The following is a 21955-nucleotide window of genomic DNA, read 5'->3' on the forward strand; positions in this document are numbered from 1 at the left end:
TTCTTTCAGTCATATGCTCCTCATTGATCCATCAACCTGATTAATTAACCTTACTTTAGAGAACATGAACTTTTGGGCTCCAGTTTACTTTTATTGTTGACACTGTTTTATAGTTCACAGTTAGCTCTGAGAGAACTGACCCTGAGGGTCATGAGTTAATGTTAGAATCCACTGCAATTATTATAACAAAATGTTATCCTTTCATTGTCCATTAAAAATTTCCTTGTTAATATTAATTAACATTCTAAGAGAAAAGACTGCTCATTTATTATCTATATGTGCATCATACCATTTGGTCTTTTGAGGTAGCTACAAATAAAAAACAAACACAAAACGCTAAAACTAAAAGAACAAGAAAAAACTTCCTAGTACTCTCTCATACATGAATTTACTTGAACTTTTTCTTGGAACTTTTATTTTCTTTAGTTTTGTTTCCTGTTATATGATTCATTTATATTTATTTATCCAGAGACTATTTCTAAGTTTTATATCCTCCTGTCTGTTATCCTGGAATTTGGTGAAGAAATCTATACTTAATCTAAAAAATATCCCTCAAACTGATGATACTGCTGATGCAGATCAAGGCTGCCCGCTGGAGAGAAGCCCAAGGCGTCCTGGCCTACATACCGATCTACATCATCCTCCGGGAAGCACAGGACATCCTGACCTCATTGATCTGATTCTTACCCAAAGTTCTAGGACCACCCAATAACCAGACGCCACCTGCAAAGACACCATTTTAACATTTTTTTCATGATCTTTCCTTTGTCTTGTAAAGAAATAACTCACATACCTATGCCTTATAAATTTAGCCCTACCCTCAACCCATTGCAGCCCTTCACCGCCCCTGGGTCCTGTCCCCATGCTGCAGCTCTTCACCGCCCCTGGGTCCTGTCCCCATGCCTGCAGCTCTTCACTGTCCATGGGTCCTGTCCCCATGCTACTCCATGCTATTCTCTTAATAAAAGAGCACTTCTGCCAGACCTCGAGAGTCCAAGAAATCTTTCTTTTGACTCCTCGGCTCGCCAAGCCTGCATCACTGCGTTAGTTAACTATTATGTTTCTTAGGCTCATGTCAAATGTCATTGTTTATTTTAATAAAGATCTTTTAGTTAGACTAAGAAAATAGTACTTAATTCCAAGTGCTAACATCCATTAAGTATAAACACCTGATGATTATTTTTATTTTATATAACAGACCAACATATAGTTCTGAATAGTCTATAGTTCTTTTAACATAAGTTAGTGAAGCCAAACTCCTTCCTACCTTTGCTGTTCATTTATAACGGTGTAAAAATTTTAAATTAGTATCCACATACAGACCAATGCAGACCTGAACAAAAACATCTGAATATTGGGAAATAGAAATGAATACACTTTTCTTTTAAAAAACTTACTTTTTTCCTTCATATTTTAATTTTATATGCTTACAAATTGAGGCTTATTTTAAAAACTATTCTTTTGCAGTGATGTTATTAAGCTACAATGATTTCAAAAGAGATTAATATATTTAAAGAATCAAATTCTTGTGAACAATGACATCCTTAAAAAGGGCTTGTTTTCATTAATATTCCATTAATAGGAAAGAGATGATGAGTGAGTTTTCTTCATAGCCGGGTTTACAGTGTATAGGAAGGGCCTGCCTTCCCAGCAAGGAGATCCTGAATCACAAGCTCCAGCCTCCATCAATGATGACAGGATTACCTGTGATGTAGGCAGACTGTAGTGATAAACACAAGGAGACCCAACAATTAGCCAGGTTTAACACAGGTTGTGTTTCTTCAATTTTTGTATGACTGAGATAACTAAACAATTTACTCTCCTGGTAACAGGAAACTTCACTTAACAAACAGAATTTAGGAAAATTAGAATTAAGTTTCGGGTGATTTAAAACTTCTGAGTGTTCTTGTGATCCAGAGCTAAGTGGCCTCTAGCTGGTGTTTGAGCATGTATCACATTCTACGCAGGGGCTATTAGGTATTTGGTCTCAGAATCAGAAAATTAAGCAGTTTGGTGATATATACCCATTCTCCAAATTAGGATAAAGTCGAGGCTAAAATAGTACACTTTAATTTTGAGACTCAGAACTATTCTAAACTAGCTGAGTTTTATGCCACTAATAAACTTTTGAACATAATCAAGTGTGTCAGTCATAAAGTGGTGGTGTCAATTTACAAATAGAATTGTTTTAAAAGATGGTGTATATTTAGTTGGTCAACATACACAGGTAATTCCACGAACTGGAGCATGCTAAATGTGTTTTTAAAATTTATGTGAATACTAATAATTATCTATTGAACTACAAAAAAATATTCTATACTAACTTCAGACATCTAAATCTGTGTAAAACTAAAGGAGTTAAAAATATTACTGTTTTTTCCCCACAGAATTTTTCATTTTCTAAAGAATTCAAGGTGAAGTGATCCTTGTGGTAGAGGTTTAACAGTCTTTTAACTTAAACATGGATAATAAAGACTCAAATTTGTGTTCTTAGTTTTAAACTCATCTAAAGCCTGAGACGATGGAAGAGGCAAGAAGGAAAGACATCATAATAGGAGAACAGAAATTTTTTTTTTTTAGGAAGAGTAGCCCTATGCTAAGATCTACTGCCAATCGTCCTCTTTTTTTTTTTTTTTTTTTGCTGAGGAAGACTGGCCCTGAGCTAACATCCATGCCCATCTTCTTCTACTTTATATGTGGGATGCCTGCCATAGCATGGCTTGACAAGCGGTGCATAGGTCCACACCTGGGATCCAAACCAGTGAACCCCTAGCCACCAAAGTGCAGACTGCAAACTTAACTGCTGCGCCACCAGGCTGGCCCCAAGTTCAATATATGAAAACGGATCATATAAAGCAGATAAATCAGTTTATCAAGAAACAACCCCAATTCCCTCAAGTTTTTTTAAAAAGGCAAGTTCTCTGTTTTATATATGGACTCCTCTGGTCTCCTCTAAAAGGCCAATGGTCCTTTTGTTGCACATTTCAAGCCAGAACATTTCTAAATATTTGGTAACTTAAGTTCTGGCTAAACAAGGACAATTTAGCTTATCAGCAGTACCTCAAAATCAAGTGAGCTCTTCTGAAGATATAGATTCAGAGAAATCACAAAAGCCAATGTATGCTCCATTAATCAAATGCCTAGCAATTTCCCCAGCTATTAACAGCTGTTGTAATAGTTCTGACAAGTAGTAACTGCTCTGTCACTAAAACATTTCAACCCTTCTATCTGCCACATTCATCAACCACCTCATGTGCACCAAATCACTGTAAAGAGGAGCTAAGTGGCCAGTGACACACCTCTCTCCTGCCTGCTCCCTTTTCCTTCTTTCTGCTCACACGTTAGTTTCCAGGGCATGTAACATTTCAAGACATAACATAGGGGGATATTCTTGTGCTCTATTCCTTATAAATGTAGTTTCTGCCTTCACAGTTGTAAGCCATTTAAAAATATACAATAGCCATTAAGGAAGAAACTGGGGGGCTGGCCCGGTGGCGCAGTGGTTAAGTTCGCACATTCCGCTTCTCAGCGGCCCGGGATTCGCTGGTTTGAATCCTGGGTGTGGACATGGTACCGCTTGGCATGCCATGCTGTGGCAGGTGTCCCACATATATAAAGTAGAGGAAGATGGGCACGGATGTTAGCTCAGGGCCAGGCTTCCTCAGCAAAAAACAGAAGGACTGGCAGTAGTTAGCTCAGGGCTAATCTTCCTCAAAAAAAAAAAAAAAGGAAGAAACTGGTTACTAAATAGATGCAAAGTGGAAAGAGACAGAATTAGGAATTTCCATATATGATGACAAACAGTAAAAATTCATAGGAAAAGAGTCAGTGGGATTCTTCTAAATAAGTTTCCAGTAAAACTAAGAACACCAGATGCCAATTCTGTGTCTCCTGGACACAATTATATCTGGTTAACTCTCTCCCCATTTCACCTGAAGCTCTCATGATTTTGGAGGTTCGTTTGATTTACACTTAATCAAGGCTTCCCCAACTGTAATTTTTGAAAGTAACTGTTTCTCATAAAATTGAGTGATTTAATTTTTTTCCATCCTCCATTTTATTTGCTACAAGATTTGGTGACATATAAACTTGAATGAGGAAGAGTTAGTGGCTCAGATCAAAGTGGTTTTTCTTTGAGCAAATTAAATCAGAACTTATCCCTACCTCGTAAATGCAGCAACTTAACGATCATATGCTGTAACTCTGTAAAATGACATTACTTGATGAGCAAAAATAGCGGGCCAATGTGATTGAGAATAATGACCTCCCTGGGAAGAATAGCGCTTACTTCATCAGAAGCCAGGTACACGCAGAGCAGGGCTATTTCTTCTGCGGTTGCAAATCTTCCCGTCCTCTGTCTCTTCAGGAAGTCGCTCCGTGCCTGTGACCAGACACCACACCAGACATCAGTGGTGTGAGCTAAAGTATGAACTCACTGGCAGCACCTTCAGGAGGCAAAGCAAGAGAGATCTACAGAGGCCACTGGCCTGCTGCCTCGATTATTCACGCATGATACATGAGAGTATCATTAATATTATTAACTGTGGGCCACGCAGGACTATGGTGACTCCTACGCTGCTCAAACTATTTGTGTTATACTAAAACCTACAGACACTGTGACAGATCAGGAAGTTAATCTTAAAGTAGAGGGTTTTTAAATTTTTCTGAAAATGTGGTGAAATATACATAATATAAAATTTATCATCTTAACCATTTTTAAGTGTACAGTTCAGTAGCATGAAGTGCATTCACACTGTTGTGCAACCAATCTCCAGAAGTCTCTTCATCTTGCAAAGCTGAAACTCTATGCCTACTAAACACTAACTCCCCAGGCCCCTCCCCCAGGCCCGGCTACTACCCTTCTACTTTCTGTCTCTATGCATTTGTCTACTCTGCGTAAGGAAGAGGGCATTTTTTTTAACTAAAAGATTTAAACACATTTAATATAGGAGACATACCTCTTCAGGGTTTGGTCTGGCTTGTATTCTTTCTTGCAGAGATGGGGTATCAACGGTTCCTAAATCAAAGGGTGACATTCAGCTTGGTTACTTACTTAGACTGAAAAAGAAATTGGCAACTCAACTTTAAACTTCCTTTCCGTAGGATACAGGTACCAGAGAAATCCTGTCCATAACTTGGAACAGCAATTTCACCTCTTCTGCCTGCCCTTTTATTTCATAGGCTTATAACTTCTTTAACAGCATTTCCATGATTTTTAAAAGCACAGACTACAATTCACTATGACACTAGGCAGGGACTCTGAGTGAAACACCAGCATTTTAGTCGCATTACACTGACATGATACTTTATGGACTGTATGCAGTTTTACAGGTATTATCTCAGTAATCCTCACAACAACCCTGAGGGCTAGGTAATATCACACAATTCTTTACCAGTACAAGGACCCACATTGTCTCAATGATCTCAAAACCATTCTTTGCTGTCACGTTCACTCTGAATCCTCAGGGACAGCTCCATGCTTGTCACAGTCCTTGGTTCTAAATTTTCCTCATTATCTTGCCAGTTTTCATTGGCTTCAAATTCCTATTTTAACATTGTTTCATGTTTTTCATTGAAAAATATAATTTACAATATTTTACTTAAAAAAAGAAAAATAAGAATGACACTAAAATTTTTACAACCCCACTTAGTTCACCTTCCTACAGAGCAAGTTCCCCAGACTCTTTTTGTTAACGTATGTAACCTGTAAATTCTCAGGAAGCCTCTTTCTGACTGACAGTACTCCAGGAGGCCACACGGTCTTCCTACGGTCACGGAAAATGATCTGCAGTCATCCTTCAGGTCCATCTTTAGAGCGGGCTCCTCACAGCACTGCAGATTTGAGGTCTGCTCAGAAATAATTCCTTAAATTTATGACCATTTGCCATTTCTCTGGAGAGGCTGGGAAGCTTCAAAATTTGCACTTTCTGACACTTTTCTGTCTAAGAACCCTTTCTTTAGCTTCTTTCTCCTCTCACATTTTACTCGGAGGGGCGGCACTCTCCCCACTCTGGGAGGAAATTGCCTTCGCTACATTGCCTGGTTCATTAGAAACATTTTATACCTTCCATGTCACTGCAGCCAATAGTGCTGATAAAATTTCTGAAACCACATAACAAAGACCCCCTTGTATCCAGTTTCAGACAACATTTTTTTTTTTTAAAGATTTTATTTTTTTCCTTTTTCTCCCCAAAGCCCCCCAGTACATAGTTGTATATTCTTCGTTGTGGGTCCTTCTAGTTGTGGTATGTGGGACGCTGCCTCAGCGTGGTCTGATGAGCAGTGCCATGTCCGTGCCCAGGATTCGAACCAACGAAACACTGGGCCGCCTGCAGCGGAGCTCGCGAACTTAACCACTCGGCCACGGGGCCAGCCCCTCAGACAACATTTTGCTTACTTCTCTCATCAACAGCCTCCTTAAAGTCCAAAATTTCACCAGCAGTGTGCTCAAGATGCCTTGAGCTTCTCTAACACTCTCCTCAAAATCCTTACAGCTTCTACAGCTTCCTCCCACTGAGGAAAATGAGCGTCACATCTTACATGTGGCCAGTATGAATGGCCATTAAATGAGAGCTGTGGATCAAGCCTATGCCTTCTGCTTCATTCCACTGTCACCTGACTCTGCTGTGTCCATGGCACAGGCTGACACACCATGCTACTGTCTACCCAAGTCGTGCTGACCAGCTGTGACTCTACAGCCATCAGCACCATCCCACACACACTCATTCCCCATCATGTTTCCTTCTGGGACTGGCTCAGTGAGTCACAGCTAGTTCCTTGTCCCAGAGAATTTGATAACATATTTTCCAATCTTCTGAAAAGGCTAGCTGCTAAAACAATCACATTTTCCAAATCATTTTGCCATTTATTCCACCGGGTAAATGGTACCAAGAACAGCTAGGCTCAGGTATCACCAGTTTGTATGTTAAAACCAAGTGAAACTGTCTCTTCTGTATCCTCCTGTTTCTTAGTGCTACCGATGTTTACCTTTTTAGTCCAAGAAAAATTATACACAACACCTCCATAAGGGGAATGCTGTAGCTTGAAAGTGACAAGAAATTTTCACATATTGAGGTATATGGGGTAGCTATTTTGGTTTAAAACTGATTTGGCTTGAACTAAAGACACCTGACTTATAGCCTATCAAACATCTGCCTTAACCATTAAAGAGGGCATTATGCATTATCTCAAAGTAAAAGAAGGCACTCTTTGAAGATAAGGATGCACACTTCCCCTCCTGTGCCCACCAGTATCAGAACTCTTTAAAGATAAGTTCCCCTTCCTGACATCAGGGTCATGTTGACCTGCTTGCTAATTTGCAACTGAGTATCTCTCTGAAACTTTGATGAATATGTATCCTGGGTGTGTTTTATGGATGTTCTGTGTTCTAAAAAGGTATAAAACTGTACTGAAAACCATGCCTCTCTGGAACGCTTTCTTCCTTTGTAGAGACTGCCTGATTCAAGTAAAACGCACCTTATCTTTCTTATCTATAAAATGGTTATTGGTTATTCTGTGTCAACAAAAGGTATATAGTCGTCTTCCCTCTTTAATAAATCAGTGGTTTTCAACCTGAGGGGAGACCAGGCTGGATTACATCAGAATCTCCTGTGGGGCTGTCCAGCCTATTCCCCGTCAACTCCCCCCCAGATCCTATCATACCCTCCAGGTCGTGAAAGGTCCCACAGGGAACTGCAATGCTTCCCCTCCTCAATCCCCACACCAGCTGTGAACTACTGAGAAAAACCTGGATCCTGGATGTTCATTTCATTTCTTTCCAGAGAGGAAGTTAGTAATTCTTCTTAGGTAGCCTATATTCATGTTGGTCAGTGGAACCAGGTGAAAGGGCATATCTAATTAATAGACACACCTACAGATATTAAGAAAATGAGAAGTCATTCCTAAGAAATAGGTTATTGAATGCTTTAGTTTGGACACATTGAATGTCCTTGCTACTAATAAGTTCTGCTTTTCTCCTTTCTTTTATGAGCGGTCAGCACATTTGGGTGAAGAGCCAAACAGTAAATATTCTTGGTGTTAAGAACCATTTGTTTTCAACTCTGCTGTTGTAGGATGAAAGCAGTCATTGCCAATACAAGAAGCAAACTGGGTGTGGATGTGTTCCAATAAAACTATATTTACAAAATAGGCGGTGGGCTGGATTTGGCCTGCAGGCCATAGTTTGCTGACTCACTTTGTATAGCATCAAGGAAGGTATTAATCCCTCCTTTTTATCCCTGGGCCAACCCAGGTGATTTCCACGGCAGAGCCCCTGTGTTCTGGGAGGCTCCTCTTACTTTCTTCCGCTGTCCTGTGAGCATGGGCTACTTTTCATCTTCCCCCCGACACAGTCATCCCTGGTCTGCTTCCAAAACAGTAAGCCCTGGTGACTCATGTCTCTTAACCCAGTGGTTTAGAATTGCCGCCACGTGCATGAGCAGCATGTAAACTGTTTGCCTCAGTGGCTTATTCCTGATGACTTAGGATCTCTCTCCCAACTGACTGTTAGACTGTTACCTTAACAGGATGGGACTCTTTCCCTTTTGAACTTGTCCCAATGACAGGCCACAGTAACAGGTAGTAAACAAGCTTATGGAGATCTCTCTCACAGTGGCAAGTGGGATGTCACAAAGGACAATTTCATAGCCCTGTGGAGCCTAACTCACCTGGACACACACAGTTGCACCTGATCCCCTGCTGGATGAAGTCTGCAGCCACGGACTTTGTGAGGCCAATCACGGCTGCCTTGGTTGTGCTGTAGACACATCTGTTCACAACTCCTGAGGATGAAGAGAAGGTTCGACAAGTGAAGGAATGAAAAACACAGTCTCCTCTAGAAAGGGAACACAAATTAGTGTCCCCAGTAACCAGTGTCATGCTTCCTCTCACCCCACTGTTTTTTAAAAATTGATATCAGGTTTTCTCCCTTAATAGGGTGAGTTTCTGAATTTAGGAAAATAGTATCATTATCGGCACAACTCAACTGAGACTCAGGTGTTGAGATGCTGCACTTAAATGACAAGTGGTTTTAGTTTTTCATCATCAGCTGGGAGAAACCTTAGGCAGATTCCAAAAGAAAATTAGGAGTGACATCGGCATCATGGTGGAGTGAGCTGTTCCCTTTGTCTCTCCCTCTTCGAACTACAACTAAATGGTCATTCATTGATCAGCAGAAGATACCCACACAGCACCTCAGGATGCCTGAGAGACCTGCGCAGCTATACATTTGAAGGGGGATGGACTACCCCTGGAGAGGTGGTGGAGATAGGTGAGTACTCTTCTGGTCCCCCAGCAGACCTGTACACGCATGCAGCTGCTCTCCCAGCTGGAGGCCCATAGTACTGCTGCAGCCCCAAGGGTGGGAGCGTGCCTCGGCGTGACCACAGGAACAGGTGATGGCAGCCCTGAGCCCCCGCACGATCGCTTTCTCGTCTGGTGGGAGAGCCCAGAGCCACTGCAGTCCCAGGGAATGGCTAGGCTCAGACCCAGTGGGGAGGCCCTGCCCACAAAGCACTAATGGCTGGTGTGACCTAGGAGCAGATGGCAGTGGAGCTGTGCACCCAGGCAAACAAATTCCCAGCTGCCTTGAATGCCCATAGGACCACTGCAGCCCCAAGGGGTGGACTGCAACTCAGTGGGACTGTGGGAGCAGGCAGCAGCCCTGAGCTCCTGCATAATCGCTTTCTTGTCTGGTGGGAGAGCCCACAGGGCCTCTGCAGTCCCAACAAGTGGCCCAGGCTCGGACAAGCAGGGCTGACAGGGATCACGGTGGGCTCAGATTACACAGGTGCTGCCCCCTCTCCAGTGGTGGCAGGTGGAATGTATGACCAGATACTATCAGTATGCAAATGCACAAATCCACCCCATTGAATGGTATGAAGTATATTAATACTCCTGACCAGAAGGAAAAAGACAAATACTCAGAAAGCAATCCTGAAGGCACAGAAGTCTACAATCTAAATGACAGAGAATTCAAAATGGCCATCATAAAATACTCAATAAGTTATGAGAACTCAGAAAGACCGTTCAATGAAATCAGGAACAAAATTAATGAACGGAGAGAATTCTTCACAAAAGAGATTGAAACTATAAAGAAAAAAACGATCAGAAATGTTGGAGATGAAAACACAATAAATGAGATAAAGAAAAATTTGGAGACCTTGAATGACAGAGCTGATATTACGGAGGATAAAATTAGCAATTTAGTGAACAGAAATACAGGTATTCCAGAGGGAGAAGAGAAGGAGAATGGAGCACAAAACTTGTTCAAAGAAATAATAGCTGAAAACTTCCCAACCCTGGGGAAAGAGCTGGAATTAGAAGTAAAAGAAGCTAAGAGAACTCCTAATTGCATCAATGTAAAAAGACTTTCTCCAAGGCATGGATTAGTAAAACTGGCAAAACTTAATGGCACGGAAAAAATACTAAGGACAGTAAAGCAGAAGAAAATCACCTACAAAGGAAACCCCACCAGGCTTTAATTGGATTTCTCAGCAGAAACCTTACAGGCTAGGAGAGACTGGAATGATATATTAAAAATTCTGAAAGACAAAAACTCTAAGCCAAGAATACTCTATCCAGCAAACATATCCTTCAGATATCATGGAGAAATAAAATCTTTCCCAGATAAACAAAAGCTCAGGGAGTTCATTGCCACAAGGCCCCCTACAAGATTTGATCAAGAAGGCCTTCATACCTGAAAAGAAGAAGAAAGGGTTTACACAGCCTTCAGCAAGGAGATAAACAGGCAGACAAAATCAGAAAACTGCAACTCTTTATCAGAACAGATTAGCATAACATTAAAGATGAAGGGAAGGAAAATATCAAGAATAAATATAGTCTCATCATTTTAACCACAAACTCACAATACAAAATGGAACAAGTTGTGACAACAATAATGCAGAAGGCGAAGGGGAAAGGGATGGAAACTGCTTAGTCAAAAGAGATAAGAGTCTATCAGAAATGGACTATCTCATCTATGAGATCTTGTACACAAAGTGCAGGTTAACCACTAAAAAAATCACAACTGAGACACAAATGATAAATAAGCAGAAAACTGAGAAAACCATCATAGAGAGCCACCAAACTGAATCATCCGTCTGAAATACACGGGATAAGAAAAAGGGAAATACAGAACAACTGGGAAACAAGTGATAAAATGGCAGCATTAAGCCCTCATATATCAGTAATCACTCTAAATGCAAATGGATTAAATTCCCCAATCAAAAGACATAGAATAGCTGGATGAATTAGAAAACAAGACCCAACAATATGCTGCCTCCAGGAAACACGTCTCAGTTCTAAAGACAAACAAGCTTAGAGTAAAAGGATGGAAGACAATACTCCAAACCAATGGCAAACAAAAGAAAGCAGGTGTTGCCATATTTACAGCAGACAAAGTAGACTTCAAGATAAAAAAGACAATGAGATGGGGCCAGCCTGGTAATGTAGTGGTTAAGTTCACGTGCTCTGATTTGGAGGCCTAGGGTTCATGGGTTCAGATCTTGGGCGTGGACCTACACATTGCCCATCAAGCCATGATGTGGTGGCATCCCATATACAAAAGAGGAAGACTGGCATGGACATTAGCTCAGGGCCAATCTTCCTCACCCAAAAAAAAAAAAAAAGGCAATGGGAGACAAAGAAGGGCAGTATATAACAACAAAAGGGACACTCCACCAAAAGGATTTAACACATATGTGTATGTAACCCAGGAGCACCAAAGTACATAAAGCACCTATTAACTGACCTAAAAGGAGACATTAACAGCAACACAGTAATAGCAGGTGATGTTAACACCCCACTTTCATCAATGGATAGACCATCCAGAGAGAAGCTCAACAAGGAAATAGTGGAACTAAATGAATTACAGACCAGACAGACTTAATAGATATATATAGAACACTCCACCCAAAAGCCAGCAGAATACACATTCTTCTCAGGTGCACGTGGAACATTCTCAAAGAAGGACCACATGTTGGGAAATAAGGCAAGCCTCAATAAATTTAAGAAGATCGAAATCATATCAAGCATCTTTTCCAACCATAATACTATAAAACTAGAAATCAACTACAAGAAAAAAGCTGGGAAAGAGATAAACATGCAGAGACTAAACAACAACCTACTGAGCAACCAATGGATCATTGAAGAAATTAAAGGAGAAATCAAAAAACAACTGGAGACAAATAAAAATGAAAATACACGATACCAACTCACATGGAATGCAGCAAAAGTGGTCCTGAGAGGGAAATTCATGGCAATATAGGCCCACCTTAACCAATAAGAAAAATCTCAAATAAGCAATCAAATTACGCCTAACAGAATTAGAAAAAGAAGAACAAAAAAGGCCCAAAGTCAGCAAAAGGAGGGAAATAATAAAAATTAGAGCAGAAATAAATGAATTGAAACCAAAAAAACAGTAGACAGGATCAATGAAACTAAGACCTAGTTCTTTGAGAAGAAAAACAAAATTGACAAACCCTTGGCCAGACTCACTAATTTAAAAAAAAAGAGAGAAGGCTCAAATAAAATTAGAAGTGAAAGAGGAGAAATTACAATGGATACCACAGAAATACAAAGAATTATAAGAGAATACTATGAAAAACCATATGCCAACAAATTGGACAATCTGGAAGAAATGGATAAATTCTTAGACTCATACAACCTCCCAAACTGAACCAAGAAGAAACAGAGAATCTGAATATACCAATCACAAGTAAAGAGATTGAAACAGTAATCAAAAGTCTTCCAAAAAATAAAAGTCCAGGACCAGATGGCTTCTCTGGAGAATTCTACCAAACACTCAAAGAAGATTTAATACCTATCCTTCTCAAACTATTCCAAAAAATTGAAGATGATGAAATACTTCCTAACACATTTTATGAGGCCAATATCACCCTGATCCCAAAGCCAGACAAAGACAACACAAAGAAGGAAAATTACAGGCCAATATTGCTGATGAACATAGACGAAGAATCCTCAACAAAACATTGGTAAACCAAATACAGCATCACATTAAAAGGATAATACAACATGATCAAGTGGGATTTATTCCAGGGATGCAGGGATGGTTCAACACCTGCAAATCAATCAATATGATACACATTAACAAAATGAGGAATAAAAACCACATGATCATCTCAAGAGATGCAGAGAAAGCATTTAACTAGAGCCAACATCCATTTATGATAAAAACTCTCAATAAAATGGGTAGTGAAGGAAAGTACCTCAACATAATAAAGGCCATATATGACAAACCCACAGCCAACATCATACTCAATGGGGAAAAACTGAAAGACATTCCTCTGAGAACAGGAACGAGACAATGGTGCCCACTCTCACCACTCTTATTCCACGTAGTCCTGGAGGTTTTGGCCAGAGTAATTAGGCAAGAGAAAGAAAGAAAAGGAATCCAAATTGGCAAGGAAGAAGTCAAACTCTTGCTGTTTTCAGATGATATGATTTTATATATATAAAACCCTAAAGAATCCATAGGAAAACTATTAGAAACAAGCAACAACTACAGCAAAGTTGCAGGGTACAAAGTCAGCTTACAAAAGTCAGTTGCATTTCTATACTCTAATAACAAACTAACAGAAAGAGAACTTAAGAATACAATCCCATATACAATCCCAACAAAAAGAATAAAATATCTAGGAATAAATTTAACCAAGGAGGTGAAAGACTTACACAATGAAAACTTTAAGACGTTAAATGAAAGAAATTGATGATGACATAAAGAAATGGAAAGATATTCCAGGCTCATGGACTGGAAGAATAAACATAGTTAAAACTTGCATACTACCTAAAGCAACCTACAGATTCAATGCAATCCCAATCAGAATCCCAATGATGTGGAAATAGAACAAAGAATCCTAAAATTTACATGGGGCAACAAAAGGCCCCGAATAGCCAAAACAATCTTGAGAAAAAAGAATGAAGCTGGACACATCACAATCCCTGACTTCAAAATATACTACAAAGCTGTAGTAATCAAAACAACATGGTACTGGTACAAGAACAAGCACACAGATCAATGGAACAGCACTGAAAGCCCAGAAATAAACCCACACATCTACGGACAGTTAATCTTCGACAAAGGAGGCAAGAACATACAATGGAGAACGGAAAGTCTCTTCAATAAATGGTGCTGGGAAAACTGGACAGAAATATGCAAAAGAATGAAGTTAGACCATTATCTTTTGCCACACACAAAAATTAACTCAAAACAGATTAAAGACTTGAAGCTAAGATGTGAAACCATAAAACTCCCAGAAGAAAATATAAGCAGTACACTCTTGGATATCAGTCTTAGCAGTATCTTTTCGAATACCATTTTTACTTGGACAAGGGAAACAAAAGAAAAAAATAAACAAATGGGACTTCATTGGACTAAAGAGCTTCTGCAAGGCAAAGGAAACCAGGAACAAAACAAAAAGACAACCCACCAACTGAGAGAAAATATTTGCAAATCATAAATCCAACAAGGTGTTAATTTCCAAAATAGACAAAGAACTCATACATCTCAACAACAAACAAGCTGATCCAAAAATGGGCAGAGGACACGAACAGACATTTTTCCAAAGAAGATATATAGATGGCCAACAGGCACATGAAAAGATGTTCAACATCACTAATTATTAGGGAAATGCAAATCAAAAATACAATGAGATATCACCTTTTACCTGTTAAAATGGCTATAATTACCAAGAGAAAAACCAAAAAATGTTGCAGAGGATGTGGAGAAAAGGGAAGCCTCATCCACTGCTGGTGGGAATGCAAACTGGTGTAGCCACCATGGAAAACAGTATGGAGATTCCTCAGAAAGTTAAAAATAGAAATAACCATACCACCCACCTATTCCACTACTGAGTATTTATCCAAAGATCATGAAAACATGAATGTGTAAAGATATATGCACCCCTATGTTCACTGCAGCATTATTCACAATAGCCAAGATGTGGAAGCAACCCAAGAGTCCACCGACTGATGAATGGATAAAGATGTGGTATATATACAACGGAATACTACTCAGCCATAAAAAAGACAAAATTGTCCCATTCACCACAACATGGATGGACCTGGAGGGTAATATGCTAAGCAAAATAGGCCAGATAGAGAAAGACAAACACCATATGATTTCACTCATATGTGGAAGAAAAACTAACACATGGACAACGAAAACAGTTTAGTGGTTACCAGGGGGAAGGGGGTTAGGGTGTGGGCACAAGGGGTGAAGAGGCACCATTTATAAGGTGCACAGAGTTCATTGACCTCCCCACCTTCCAAGGATACTGGGCCTGGGCCCTACACAAAGGAATGTGTCTGGGCTCAGGGCCACTTCGGCCCTGACTCTAAGGCACAAGTTACAAAGAATGAGTCCTGTGTCATGTTCCTTGTCTGGGCTGGCCACCCTGACGGGCACCTGACAGGACTTTAGAAACATCCTATCCATGGGAACGAAAAAGATAGAAGCACCCCATCTGTGGGAACAAGAAGAAATAACTCAAAATATCCAAATGTCTAAAACCCTGAGTCAGAACCCAGAGAAACCTTAGGGTAAAAGGGAGTCACAGGCATAGAACAATTGGGAGTCTCACTGAGGAAAGGACACCTTGCCTCAGACCCGGACAATCGGCACTCCCACCCGCCGTACAAACTATTGGGACTTCCCCAGCTGATTGTGGTGTGGATGTTGTAAGTACCGATTTGTTGTTCTCCCTTATGCCCACTCCTTGTTCTGTTTCCCTTTATCCAAAACCTTTGATTGCTGAAACAACCAAATAGCCTTGGCGGTGCCTGTCATTCCTTGCCCTTTGCGGCTGCGGGCAACATATGGTGACTGAAAAATAATAATGCACAACTGAAACTTCACAGTGTTATAAACTATTATGACCTCAATAAAATAAAAAAGATAAAAAAAGAAAACTGGCGCAGTGGTTAAGTTTGCACGTTCTGCTTTGGCAGCCTGGGGTTCGCCGGTTTGGATCCCGGGTGCGGACACAGTACCGCTTATCAAGCCATGCTGTGGCAGGTGTCCCACATATAAAGTAGAGGAAGATGGACATGGATGTTAGCTCAGGGCCAGCTTTCCTCAGCAAAAAGAGGAGGATTGGCGGCAGATGTTAGCTGAGGGCTAATCTTCCTCAAAAAAAAAAAAAAGAAAGAAAAGAAAAGAAAATTAGGGTAAAGCAAAGCAAAACAAAAGACCAAGAAGCTTAGGCATTTCTTTGCATTTCTCTCTCATGCAGGCTTAATGTGTGTATCCTCGCAAAGAGAAGGAATGTTCTCTCAGCAGTGGCTATTTCTTTTTTTGTTTTTTTTTTTGTAACAGAGCTTTGTATGAAGTGCTGTGACAATACGGGAAGTAACTCTGCCTGTGGGCTTGGGGGGGTGCTTCACAAAGACAGTTGATCTGGGCCCTAAACGAGAAGTCAAGTTGAAGGGCCAGGATTGCAGTGCAAGATGGAGATAAGGGCACAGTCTGGCACACATGGATTTTCAAGTTTAAAATGAAATAGCTGGGGCCAGCCTGGTGGCTCAGTGGTTAAGTGCGCGTGTTCCGCTTTAGTGGAACTATCACATGGTGGAAGACGTGTGTTTGCCTGAGCCTCTCCCCACTCCCCGTTTTGGACTGTGAACTCTCTGGGGGCAGGGGCACACAGTAGGTGTTCAATACATTTTTGATTAATCAAATGAATAAATGTTTCCTTCTCCCACTTTGATCTCCACTGCCATATCCATTAGAAGAACTAAACGGGAGAGCACAAAAAACAAACTTTCATTTAATGTCACTGGATCACATGTAAGGTGAAAGGACTGGTAGACAAGGAACTTAATACTAATTTTAAAAGAGCAGTTTTGAAGTTATGGGTAAGTTTTATCATATCTGCTATGCTTGTTTCCAAAACCCTTAGCTTGTGAAGATTATGAGTATGTTCATCACAACCCCCAGAGGAAAACAGACTTACCTTTGATGCTGGAAGCCACAGAGGACATGTTGATAATATTGCCAGATTTGTGAGCATCTGCCAAAATAAAACAAATAATAAAAAAAAAAATGCCACTCTGCAGGCTAAAAATACTACCTCTTTAAAAGATCTGCATTTACTCTGGGTTTGCAGAACCATCTTATTAGCTGTTAACATGAAGTACTATTAAGCAGTCTTAACAACCTCCTCATCACTGCTGGGAACTGATGGCAGAGTACACTCTCACTGGCAAGTACATCTCCCAGGGGGACTACCACCTTCCCTGTCACAAGAGTATCAGCAAGACCGAGGATGAACTCTAAGCCAGTGCAAATGAATGTTCATATTTACTGTGTTCCTGATGTTAGAAAACTCTTACTCCAGTGAACACATTATTTGATGAATACCTACAGTGGCTGGGTATTGTGTAGGTCCAGGAGATTCAAAGATAAGTGACACAGTCCCTGCCTATGGAGAGCTGCCAGTCTGACTGGGTGGCTGACATAATCAGCATCCAGAGACAGCATGGGCCTTCACAGAGAACAGGTGGTGGGTGGTAGGAAGGGGCCAATCCACTGTTGGACACTCAGAGGAGGGCTCCTAGGAGGAAATATGTGGGTCGATTTTTGAAAACTAGAGTATTAGTGTAACCGTGGGCCCTCCAGGACCAGTTCAACTGACCCCGTCTTACCAACAGAGTAATAAGAGTGGGTTTTCAGGAACTGAGAGTCCCCCCTTGTCCAGTTCAGGCCAGGTAAGACCACCATTCCATCAAGTGGGCCTGCGCAAATGCCTGTTAAGTAATCTTTTTGACATCAAAGGGCTGAAAACTCCACCCTCAGATCATGCCAACATCACCATTCTGTGAATATGCGTCCTATGAAGAGCCATGGAGCTGACTGCACTTGCACAGATCATCACTCACCTCATTTCTCACCTCCAAGTATCCGTCTCCACCCTTCAGACCACCCTGCCCTTCATCCCATAAATTTTGCCCCAAGTCCTTGATCAGGGAGACAGATCTGAGAGAATACGCCTCCTGTCTCTTTGCAGATCAAGCTAGCAATAAAGCTTTTTTCTTTCCCCAAATCTGATGCTGTAATTAATTGTTTTTTTTCTACGTGCATTGGGTAGGAGAACCCCATTTTTGTGGAGTAACAGTCAGAAAAACAAAAGAGAAGTGTGTTTTAAGGAATGAGAACCATAGGTATAAAGGTTCTATTATGGAACTGGGGGGAAGGGATGGGTCTGGCTGGAAGGCAGGCCCTGGGAGGAAAGAGGCCTTAGAGGCCAACAGGGACTAAATTTAGGAATTTGGGATTTCCCCTGAAGATAAGGCAGGCCTTAGTGCAGAGGAGGAGCGGTATGTCTAGATCCGGGGATTACAGGTTCCTCTGGCAGCCTATGCTGGAGACGACTGGAAGCTGCAGTAGTGGTTCGGGAAAGGAGTGGTAAAAGCAGACACAGCAGGCAGAGCTCAGTCCATGGCCACATGCACTGATGGCAGCCTCCTGTCAAGGGCAGTGTTTCCTAAAAATACGTCCTGCAGGATTTCCCCACTCAATTGTGAACTTTGAGAGAGGAGGGTCTGGGGCTGTGTTGTCCTCCTAGACAAGGGGCACAGTAGGCGGTCAATACGTTTTGATGAATTAAGATCTCCTGAGGTGCTAGTTTAAAGTGCAGATTACTGGGCCCTGCCCCAGACCTAAAAGAATATATAATGAAACAGGCTGCTATGACTTAAAAAATGTTTTGTTTTCAATGAACTTACACTTTATTAATTATAACATATACGTATGTTTTCAAGATAATATTATGTACATGCAAGGGCATGGGTACTCATAAACGTTTTGGAGGAAGAAGCAAGAGGTTGAGAGAATGGGCCTAATGGGCACTAACTTTTCATGGAAGTCAGAGGCTGGGAGGATGACTATAGAGAACAAGGGGAGATGGTGGCCACGAGAGAGTGGGGAAGAGTTCAAATAACTGCCAGGAGGAAAAGGGAGAATATCAACTAGAGAACAGAGGAAGGAAAACCAGGATATACTCTATCATGAAAATCAAGTGAAGTTTCTAAAAGAGCAGAGTCTTGAGAGGCAGTGTAAAGGGTCTAGAGAAAAAAGTCACTTCCGTTGGGGTGAGTTTCTCCAGTAGCTTTCAGACAGAGGCAGGAATGGAGACGGTGAATGATCGAATGGATCAGGGATGAGGCTGCCAAGATTATACATCTCTTTATGGTCATCTTCCTACTTTCCGTTTTGATACTTAGCTACCAATCATACTAAAAGCAGAGAGTCTGAAACCAGCCTATGGCATGGTGCTGGAGACAGCGAAGGACACCGGGAGAGGCTGAGGTGACCCACCAAGTCAAGGAAGATGGAGGGGAGAATATATTTAACTCAACTTGTGTGTCTATAAAATAAAGAGAATCATAATGAAATGGGGTCCTCATAAAAAACACTAGGAAAATTAGTAGAGTAGAATGGTGTTGAAAACTAAGCCTTAAAATTATTCTTTCTTATCCATTTTAGCAAATAACCCATTTTACTTTATTGTTCCAGTTTTATTGAAATATAATTAACATACATAATCCATTTTTAATACATACAGCCCAACTTAATATATAAAAATGGGCTATTAAGTGAGTTCAGTCTCCAATCTTCTGAAATGCAATAATCTCTCAGGCAAACTAGAATTTCACGCCTAGAGATGCTACTGCTGCCCCAACACTGGTACCATACATTCGGCTGGGCCTGTCTGCTGATTCTCCAGCCCAAAGTCCTTGCCTCCCTCCATGCTGCCTTCCTACCCCCAGCTCAGAACCTGCTGTCCCATGTGATGCTCCCTCTGCCTGCCAAGCAGCAGCCCTCTGTGGCCCATAAAGTGGAGTGTCTGTACATAGTAAGGCCACATAGGACTGATCTTCCAGAAGCTCAGGCAGGGCTACAAAGGTCTCTAAAGATCTCCTCTAGCTGTATCTAGTCAGTCCCACTCTGACTCAGCTCTTCTGTCCCCATCAACCAGAACTCAGCTCCTAAACTTGGCAGACCTTGGCTCCTTGGGTCTTCAGTGATTCCATGCCTGACCCCAACCTGGACTGATAACCTAGATTCACTTACTCATTCAACCAACATTTGCTAAGCACTTCCGTGTGCTAGGGACTCTTCTACAATACAGCAAAGGAGGAAAAATCCCCAAACATCCAAGCCCTCCCCAGATCCTTGCCGTAATGGATCTTCTTTTCTAGTGGACCTTGGATTCTGCACTGACCTCTTACAGAATCTTCAATTTGTCCTCTGCCTTTTGACCGATCTTTCAGTCTTGGAATGTCTATCCATGAACAGAAATTTCCTACAAGTGTTCCTATATTTTGACCACCTGACCTTGCAGATCTGCTTGGACTCCAAATCCTGGCTTCCTCTGGAAAGTTCTAACTGGGTATATGTGTGTCATGGTTAACGAACACAAGAGGATCCTAGACAATTACTGCTGGAAGGGATTGTGTAATCTATCACCCTCATTTTAAACAGAAGAAACATGGGGCTGGCCCTGCGGTTGAGTGGTTAAGTTTGCGTACTCCGCTTCGGTGGCCCAGGCTTTTGCTGGTTTGAATCCTGGGTGTGGACATGGCACTGCTCATCAAGTCACACTGAGGTGGCATCCCACATGCCACAACTAGAAGGACCCACAACTAAAAGTACACAACTATGTACCAGGGGGCTTTGAGGAGAAAAAGTAAAAATAAAATCTTAGAAAAAAAAAAGTAAATAAATAAATAGAAGAAACACATGCTGAGAGAGCCTAAGTACCATCTCCTAGGGCACCTGGCGAATTAGGGGCAGAGCTCAGGCTGTGCCGAAGGTTTTTTGACACCAGAGTCTGACCTTGGGGTCAGGTTGGTTAGGGTCACCTTAACAAGTGGCACTGACTCCTTTTGATTCCCCATCCCACTGGTTAATATTTTGGGGGATTTTTTTCTTTTCGTTTTTTACAAACGAGTGTCATTGTTTCATATGGATTATTGTTAAGGTGCTTTAAATCACAGGCAAACTCACTAATTTGCAAGTTATTGTTCGATATTTTAAAAGTTAACACTTACAAGTGTAAATTTCAGCTCCACTGTGCCTCACACCTACGTTCCTCACTGATACTCGTGAAGCACTGCAGACACGAACAAGCTCATTTTACAAATGAGTCTCACACGTCTCACCAGCTGTGACGGACGCTCTCCCCTTTTACCACAGCCTCTGCTTCTCCCCAAATCCTGTGTTAAGGACCAGCCTTCAAAAAATGCATCCAAGTTCCAAATAACAGATTTTCATCACCTCCAGATAGGTAAAAAAGGCAATTTATATTTTTAAAAAATTTGCTAGTTCAACAATCTGTGGGCCCACCCAAAGATCCCTTCTAGGCACTAAACAAATAGATTAAAAACAAATTCCTTTGTTACTAAGTCAATTTCTCTAACTTTCCTTTTAGCATTCATCTGCATCCTTCTTGACGTTAGGTTGAATGTTCAGAGCAAAGTATCAGTCCTGCTGCGCCATTAAAAAGCTCTTCTCCTGTCCCGCACAGGGCAGCATTCAGTACTCCAGTCATCTCATCCAGCAGGGATGGATGGAAAGAATGGCTCTTCTGCATTTCACTAGGATTTAATTTACAACCTTGAACTGAGCTGGTTCTGTACACAGTCAACCCGTCCATTGTCTGAGCCCGTGCTGTCTGCTACTGCTGGCTTACAAGCTCATTTGAAGTCAACATTTTTCATATTTACACCTGTCTCCCCTAGAGCACCTGGTGTGGTGCTTTGTATCAAAAGGTACTTAAAGCTTATTTGTATAACAAAATGAAAAACATTGATGAGCTGTGTGAAGGCTGGAGAATTCAAGGGTGGCAGACTCAGGAGGAATACTCTCTCTTCAGCACATGCTGTCTCTCACCTCTCTGGAACTTCAGTGGCTCAGCTAAAGACAGGAGAGTAAGGA

General features: G+C 41.3%; 1 protein-coding gene across 1 annotated transcript in view; it reads right to left on the reverse strand.

Annotated features, from left to right (window-relative positions):
- Window positions 1-398: 398 nt before the first annotated feature.
- Window positions 399-21955, reverse strand: part of LOC106847258 (3-hydroxybutyrate dehydrogenase 2) — a 30095-nt gene continuing 8538 nt past the window's right edge. The window contains 6 exon segments of the mRNA XM_070503657.1: window positions 399-1720; window positions 4289-4381; window positions 4959-5017; window positions 8667-8780; window positions 16971-17027; window positions 21070-21155. Of these exon segments, the coding sequence (XP_070359758.1) occupies window positions 1667-1720; window positions 4289-4381; window positions 4959-5017; window positions 8667-8780; window positions 16971-17027; window positions 21070-21155 (463 nt within the window). The 3' untranslated portion in view covers window positions 399-1666.

This window comes from Equus asinus, unplaced genomic scaffold (assembly GCF_041296235.1).
Source record: "Equus asinus isolate D_3611 breed Donkey unplaced genomic scaffold, EquAss-T2T_v2 contig_585, whole genome shotgun sequence".
Classification (NCBI taxonomy): Eukaryota; Metazoa; Chordata; class Mammalia; order Perissodactyla; family Equidae; genus Equus; species Equus asinus.